This window comes from Pteronotus mesoamericanus, unplaced genomic scaffold (genome assembly GCF_021234165.1).
Source record: "Pteronotus mesoamericanus isolate MK-2021 breed Mesoamerican mustached bat unplaced genomic scaffold, CSHL_Meso_final contig_74, whole genome shotgun sequence".
Classification (NCBI taxonomy): Eukaryota; Metazoa; Chordata; class Mammalia; order Chiroptera; family Mormoopidae; genus Pteronotus; species Pteronotus mesoamericanus.
In genome coordinates, this window is record NW_026555247.1 from 1109736 (window position 1) to 1118420 (window position 8685).

General features: G+C 40.1%; 1 protein-coding gene across 1 annotated transcript; it reads left to right on the top strand.

Annotated features, from left to right (window-relative positions):
* Positions 1-410: 410 nt before the first annotated feature.
* On the top strand, positions 411-566 carry LOC129078843 (60S ribosomal protein L39-like). Its single transcript, XM_054583822.1, has one exon. It carries the CDS (start codon positions 411-413, stop codon positions 564-566), a length of 156 nt encoding a protein of 51 aa, XP_054439797.1.
* The last annotated feature ends 8119 nt before the right edge of the window (positions 567-8685 follow it).

An 8685-nucleotide genomic window follows, 5' to 3' on the forward strand; every position in this document is an offset into this window, starting at 1 on the left:
CCAAGGCAAAGGGAAAAGTCCCCACACACTCCACCAGAAATGACACTGTGTCATTTTGATTGTAATATTCCAACTTGGGGTTAGGTAGAAAAGCACTGCCATACTCTTACAAATATCTCCAGCCTTTCTCTTAGAAACTGGACTGACCCTCTCATCAGCCTCAAACTTATGCCATGAGCAAGCCTGTCTGCCCAGAAGGGACAGAGCCATCCTGTAAGGGGGGGAAGAGCTCAGGTTATGCAGCAGACTGCAGGTGTTTGAATCCTAGCTCTACCACTTATTAGCTGCATCTTTTTGAACAAGTTACTTAACCATCCTGTACCTCAGTTTCCCTATCTGTACAATTAGGATGAAAATAATACTTATAGCTCTTTCTCTGCCATGGTTTATGCAGCTGATTCTTCTTTGCCATGTCTTCTCGCAAGACTTTCAGGATCAAGAGGTTCTTGGGCAAGAAACAAATGCGGAATCAGCCCATTTCCCAATGGATTCAAATAAAAACTGGTAATAACATCAGGTATAACTCCAAGAGGAGACATTGGGGAAGAACCAAACTGGGTCTATAAGGGATCGCACAGGAGAGGTGGCTCATGTACATACACTGTATCCAGGTTGCCTGCATCTTGAAATCACTGAAAAGATCACTACTGTTTTGACAGCTGGGCATTTTAATTGGGACATTCTTGGAAAAATGATTTTTCCTGTTGATTTTTTTCTGCAGTAGTAGGTCGGTTCAATACTAAATGTGAACCCTTTCTTTTAAAAAAAAAGAAAATAATACTCACAGGGTTGTTCTAAGGATGAAATGAATATATATAAAGCTCTTAATACAGTGAATGCCTGACACAAGGTAAGCACCCAAATGTTCAATGTGATCATCATCATCATTACATGTTCACACTTACTAGGAAAGTGGTTTGCGCCCTGGTTGCACTATTGTATATGCATTTTGTGACCTGACAAGACAGTCACTACATGTAAGTTACTCAGAGATTAAGGAGCATTCCAGGGTCACTGGAAAGTGACAGAGCCAGTATTTGAATCCAGTCTAATTCTTCATATGTGTATGATTTGTGCAAGACAAAGAAATTTGTCTGTCATTTTTCTACCATTTTTAAAATTTAGTAATGTATTGTTTTATTTTAGAACATTTTGATCTACCTATTCTCTTCAATGACTCCACAACATTCCATTTTATGGATGAACCATTAGACATTATTTAGTCCCCTTATTGATGGACATTTAAGCTATTTCCATTGCTTGCCATGACAAACAAAATCTGTAATGAATATTGTTCTACACTGTATCTTCAGTACATATGGAAATGTATTTATAAGTTGTGTTCCTAGATAAATGGACATGCACTTTTGTTTTCCAATATTGCCAATTGACTTTTCAAAAAGGCTATCTTGATTTCCACCTCACCAAACATGTGTGAGTTTTAGTACTTACCTTTGCAAACAAGAAAACAAGGCATTCGTAAAGTAAATTCAGAGCCAAGATTAAAAATTTAACAACAAAAAGTCCAGGAGTCTTGTTAGCTTTCAACAAAGGGGAAGAAAGGTTTTCAGAAATGTGGCAATGGTATAAATGCACTTTTTAATGTAAATCCCAGAACAAAGGTGCTAGAATTGAAGGAAGATATAAGCGTATGTTAGCCCTGGGGTGTGAACTTATTGGGGAATTGGGCCTCTGTCATATACCTTAGAGGACAGTCTAAGAGGCACTTCCCGCAGCAGGTCCACGGTCACCATGGGGGCCCAAGCCAGGACTGGGAGCAAAGCCTAAGCCCTTTGATGGTTAGTAGGTTTAAACCACAGGACACCAGTTCCTACACCTGGTAGTTCTTTTGTTTCTTATCAGGGCTTTTTTCTTTTCTTTTTTTTTTTTTAAGTAAAACTTCACTTCTACAAAGGTTTTAGGCCTTCACCAGGTAGCTTAGTGGGTTAGAGTGTTGTCCAGATACACCAAGGTTGCGGGTTGAATTCCTGCCAAGAGCACATACAAGAATCAACCAATGAATGCATAAATACATGGAGCAGCAGGTCAATGTTTCCCTCTCTCTCTCTCTCTAGGATCAATATAAATGAATGAATGAATGAATGAATGAATAGGCCTTAAGACAATTTATAGAATTAAAACATAAAACTCTGAATACTTTTTAAATGAAAGAAAAAGAAAATTGGTAGATAGATAACTTCACCGATGTCCCAGTCCCCCAGGGTCCTGAGTTGAGGCAAATGAATACTAAAATTCTTTCTAGGCTCCCTGATGGCCAGAGCAAAGTGGTCAGCATTTTTTACTTTGTTTTCATTCAGTTTTGGAAACACCAAAAACTCTGAAAGCTCCTTCTATGCTCAAAGAACTACCAACATGATGTTGTGTACGTTGCAAACCTAGTGTATGACCTCACAGGACTGCCTTGCTAATCATAGCATTGACAAATGACACAAAGTACAACTGTGTCTTTAAAATAAATTCTACTTTATTTAACTGTTTTGATTGATTTTTGGTTCTTGGCAAACAAATGGTCTCAGATTAAGACAGTTTAACATCCTTGTTGAGTCCAACATCCTTTGGAGTTCACTGCAAGAATATGCCCTTCCTTCTAGGAAGTAAGCAATATTTCAGTGGATTTTTTTTTTCTTTTCTTTTCTCTTCTTTTCTTTTCTTTTCTTTCTTTTCTTTCTTTTCTTTCCTTTTTTCTTTTCTTTCCTTTCTATCCTCTTTTCTTTTCTTTTAAAGCAGACAACTTGACAAAGAAGAAGTCCTTGTTTTCCTGCTCAGACAGACCCATATCAGTGTGGGTAACACTGATCAGTCTGATCAGTCTTGACCTATTTGTCTATAAGCAGGAGCTCTTCATTTCCCAAACGTATTCCTTTGCCTGCCAAAGGTTACCTGCTTTCCACCCAGCAGTCTCCTGCTATTTCTGCGCTGGCTGGAAGATGGAAGACACTGCTCTCCCCCAGGGCTGTCACCACCTAACATCGATGTTGTTCTAGGACCCGGAGGGCAGTTCCAGTTCATTTAGGCAAACTCACCCTGTGTCTTTTAACACACATTAGGACAGAGGAGTCTTCCTCAGTGTGGGAAAGCACACAGAGGTCTGCTCAGAGTAGCTTTGGTTCTGAGGCCTGGTTAATATTTCATCCCCAGACCAGGGAAGACTATGCTTTGACGTTGAATTTAAACCACCATTTCTTTATTAAATGTAATATGCTGGGCTGAGCTGTTCTTGCCTTCCAAACAGTAGCCACATTCCACTGTTCGGAAGGTGCGGAAAAGGGAAGAAAAGAGGGTAAATACTGCAAATGCCAAAGAAACAAAGCAAATGAAAACTTGAAAATTAGCCAAAGGATTCTGTCTTTTACAAAATACATAAAGTGATTGACTGGAGAGAGGAAGGTAAAGATTTATGGAAGATGGAGTTTGACTTGAAAGCTTTTAACAGCCTTGGGAATAATTGTTCTCAAACTTCGGTGTTTTTAAGAATCACTTGGGGATCACTTAGCTGTCCCCTACCTCCCCCTACTCAGCAGATCCTGAATCAATGGGTCTGTTCAGAGAGCCAGTCTTGAGTTTCCAGCAAATGTACCCGTGAGGTGAGACTAACGCCAGAGTCCGCCGGCCGGCCTCCGAGGGCTGTGGTCCAGCAGTGGTCTTCAATCTGTGAAGCTTTAAGGCCTGCGCAGCAGATTAATGACATTAAAATATTTGGGTACAGTGAAAGATGAGAACCCGGCCTCTGTGGAAGTATTTTTCAGCTGCACAACCATGGACAACACTGTTCTATAGTTTATTTGGGCTGCTATAACAGAAATACCAAAGACTGAGGGGCTTATATAACATTTATTTCTCACAGTTCTGGAGGCTGGCAAGTCCAAGGTTAAGGCACCAGCAGATCCAGTGCCTGGTTTTTAGGCACCCATCTTCTTGCTGTGCACTCACTTGGCCTAGAGAAAAGGCTCTACTTCCTTCTTCTTTTTAGAAGACATTAATCCCATCAGGACCCCATCTAAAGCTAATTACTATCCAGACGCTCCACCTCCAAATCCCATCACGTTGGGTGAGGATTGGGGCCTCGACACCTGAACTGGTTAGGGGAGACACAAACAGTACATGGTCTGTGGCCCATTGCACAAATAGAATTAGTGGTAGCTTTATTAGTGGAGTAGTGCTTAGCAAGAAACAATTTAAAAAGAGCATTTTATATTTTTTTAAAAGTAAATATGGTGGTTTTGCATCCTTTCCAGAATAAAGTGGGGTATATAACCCACATAGTGTGTGTGTGTGTGTGTTTTATTCTAGGGTCTCACTACTCTCTCTTCCTGAAACTAAAATCCTATTTTCATTAAAAGTGAACATGGAAGTTCCTGGTATGAGAAAGTGATTTGGGGAAATATTTCTTTTTTAGTTATGAAGTTTTCTCTTTTTTAAACAATTTACATTTTTTTAAGTTTTTTTTCTTAATTTATTGATTTTATAGAGAGAGAGAAACAGTGATTCATTGTTCCACCTATCTATGCTTCTTGTATGTACCTTGACCTGGGATTGAATCCACAGTCTTGGTGTATTGAAATGATGTTCTAACCAACTGAGCTACCTGGCCAGAGCTGAAGTTTTCAGAAACTCTTTTAAAACTTAGTAGCCAAAGCAATGAACTATCCAAAACATAATGCTCAGGCTCTGAATATCTCACTGCAAGTAACTAAGACTTCTTGGAAAAAGAGCAGCTTTCAAAGGCTGAGGCAATAATGTATTGAATAATCACAGATTATCTTCTTACCCAGATAACAAAAACACTATAGATGACTGTCATTTCAAAAGAAGCTCTCACTGGCCAAAAATGGGACAGCTGGAACATCAAAAAGAAAATAACTGCACATGAAATATGTGAAATCCATAAGTTCATAATAATACTCTGTACTCTATATTCTACACCCAGTATAACAGAACTCTGTGCAATGACGGAAGTGTCTGTGTATGCACTGAAGCATTCTCCCCACAGATCTTTCTCCCTCAGTTGTCCTCGGTCTTTAGGTGAAGGTCTCCTTCACGTTCTCTTTATAACTCTATCACCTGACATGCAAGCATTTCCTTTCTCTTCGCTGTTTTTCTCCATTCCTCTTATCATTATCTAACCTACAACAGACAATCAACAAAATGCATAAATAAATGTCTTCTAGAACCTAAACCCCCAGAAAATAGGGGTTTATTTTTTTAATTAAAAAAAAAATCCTCACTGGAGCATACCTTCACTGATTTGAGAGAGAGAGGGAGAGAGGGATAGAAAGAGAGAGAGAAACATTGATGTGAGAGAGAAATATCTATAGGCTGCCTCCTCTACATGCCCTGAATGGGATTTGACCCTGCAACCTTTTGGTGTATGGGATGCCACTCTAAAAGCATGGGAGAGAAACTTGAAATCAATGTTTCTTTCTATCACCCTTCTGTTGTTTCACTTATTTGTTCATTCATTGGTTGATTCTGTATGTGCCCTGATAGTGGGTGGAACCCTCAGCCTTGGCATATTGGGACGGCCTTGTAACCAACTGAGCAACCTGGCCAGGGCTGTCTGTTTTATTCATTTTTATATTTCCAGAACAATAACAAAGTCTGGCATGTAGAAGACACTCAATAAATATTAGCTGATGACATTTGAAGTTATTTCTAGCACATTCTGTAATAATCCTCCATTGTTCTCATTTCTTCTATAAAAAGTTGTTTCAGATGTTAGTGTTCTTCCAGTAATTTAGATAGGAATTAAATCAAAAGGGTATGGGGTGACTCAGGGTGGAGAGAGGACACTAACTGTAGGAGGAAAGGTAGCAGTTAGGTAAAATCAGTAATTCAGAGTAAAAGACGGCAACGAGCATGTAAGCCCCTAGCTGTCCTCCCCTGAAATCCTCAAAAATATTGGGGCAGGGAGGAGTGGATGCCAAACTCCTCCCATCAGATGAGAAAAGAGCTAGAGTGCGTGTAGAAAGATTTTAAAAGAAAGGATGACTGAACACAGGAAGCAGGAAGACTTGGAATTTGAGGTTACTCAAAAAGAGGGCCACACCTCAGTAACTCAGAGCTGATGCACTGGGAATTCACAGGGTAATGGAAATATCACAACCCAGGAAGCAAACTTTTCCACATATCTGAAATGTCACTGAGTGATCCATGGGGCAATTCGCCTAAAGTGGAATTTGGATGATCGTTTTCTAACCAATGAAATGCCTATATTGTTATATTTGCCAATACTTTAGAAATGATAAAGCACTTCTCTATGGGTTGCTCTTATTTGATTCTCTCAGTAATGCACATCGCAAGTGTAGGTTTTACCATTGATCAGTCCTCAGGGGCTGGGGAATTTGCTCCTACACCAGCAATGCACCTGCCTCGCTTGGGGTGCAGGAGCTGGGGGAGTTCACATAGAGCCCCGTGTATCTGGGGCCTTATCTGCAGAGTCAGCCATGAGCAGTGTGCCAGCAGCTACAGAACAGCTGTCCTCACACCTCAACAGCCCAGGAAAGTGATTCTCTCTAACTTGGAGCCCACTGCATGGTGTGCCTGGTGCCGAGCACGGGCTCGACTTGAAGGCTTCCATCTGCCCTTCTCTCTATCTCCATATGAGCAGCTCTCATCACCAGCCCCCACCATTTCCAAGGCCATGCAGCTTCATATCCTTTCCCATCCCCACTGCAGCTCTAGTAACTGTCCTCTCACCTCCCCTCCCTGCTGATTAGTCTGGCAATTCCTCTCTTCAACCTATTGTTGTATGGCAAAAACCCTATGCCTTGCTGTTCCTTCCCCACCTTTGATCCTCAAAAGTGTACTTTCAGAGTAAAACCAACAAACAAAATGACTATATCTTTTCTTTCTTTCTTTTTTTTTTTGCATTGCCACCATCACTCTCCTCATGGCCCTCACCATGGCCTGTGGTTGCTCTGGCTGAACACAGAAGAGTCTGCACAAAGTATAAAGAAGGACAGCACAAGAAGTCCCATGCTTTCTCCACATGGATAAGTTTTGTTGCTTCTGTTTACATATGATGAGACTGAGGTGCAGAATGATAAGTGACCTGTGCAAGATCATAGCCAAGCCATTATACATGGTTAAACTGGGAGCGGGCCTCCCGACCTGCGCACCCGTGGGCAGTGAGCTTTTGTGCTCCATCAGGTGTCTGCCCAGAGGTCCACCAACTAATACACTGTGTACGTATAAACTAACTTTCCTGTCAACTTGATGACGAAATGTCAATAAGATTGAGCCAGCAGACAGAACAGGCTATAAAATGCTGGTTAAGAGCTGTGTGAGATATCATTCAGCCCAGAATTCAAACCCCAGCCCAGTCAGTTACCAACTCCACGATGTCGGACAAGCTCATTTACTTAGCCTGCTGAGCCTATTTCCTTGTCTGTCAAAGACAAATAACTATACCTATTTTATCTACTTCATAGATTGTTGTGAAGATTCAATTGGATAACATGCTTCTCAGAAACATTCAGAAGGGTCCTGGCATAAAGTAAGTACTCAATAATTGCTATCCTAAAATATTTTCAGTAGCAGAAGTTTTGAACTTTTGCTTTTTAAGATGAAAGCCTGTAGTTACATCTTAGATTAGCCATTAAGTCTAACAGCTTTTAACTAGTTGAACAGGTAACTTCATGGTGTTGTTCATTTTTTCCACATTAGTCATGAAGACTGGATGCCAAATCACTAATTTTCCCCTCAACATTTTGCAATGTAAAATTTCAAAATGCAGCCAAATCAAAAAAAATTTTAAGTGAACACCCCAGTATTTACCTGCTACCCAGATCCTACTATGAAATTTCACTGAATTTGCTGTCACCTATTTATCCATTACCCATCCCTCTCTCCAGCTATCAATCTATCCTTTTAATGCATTTCAAGGAAAATTGCAGGCATTTCCCTCTGAATACTTCAGCATACTTATCACAACTAGACTTTAATGTTTGTTTACATTTTAAAATTTTGAGTTAAAAGTTACATTGGGCTTCATTCTGTCTCACTTCCTTCATTCCACAGGTGTGGAAACAGCCAGCACATTTCTCTGGAAATGGCACTAGTTTTGGGAGTGATGATCCCATAGCAACATTCATAGCTATGTTTTAAGATTTTTTCTATTTCAATTTTGTTTAGTCTTTGTTTCTTTCTTAAAAATACCTTTTTAAGAGTGACTTTAGGTTTACAACAAAATTGAGAAGAAAGTACAGACACTTCCCATATGCCCCTATTCTCCTGCATGAATAGCCTTTTCCATGATCAACATCACTCACCAGAATGGTACCTTTTTCACCAAAGATAAACCTACATTGACACATTATAATCACCTAAAGTCTATAATTTACCTTAGGTTTCACTTGGTGTTGTACAATCTATGGATTTGTGAAAATGTATAATGACATGTATCCATCATTATAGTATCTCACAGGACAGTTTCACTGCCCTGTGAATCCTCTGTGCTCTGTCGGTTCATCTTTCTTTTCTGCTACCCTCACCCTTGGCAACCACTGGTCTTTTTACTGTTTCCATAGTTTTGCCTTTCCATAATGTCACGTAGTTGGACTCATATAGTAGTATCCTTTTCAGATTGGCTTCTTTCACTTAGTAACATGCATTTATGCTTTCTCCGTATCTTTTCATAGCTTGATAGCTCATTGAGTTTTAGCA

What these genes read in the sequence shown, in the direction of transcription:
- LOC129078843 (XM_054583822.1), top strand. Translation starts at nt 411, where the DNA reads ATGTCTTCTCGCAAGACTTTCAGGATCAAGAGGTTCTTGGGCAAGAAA.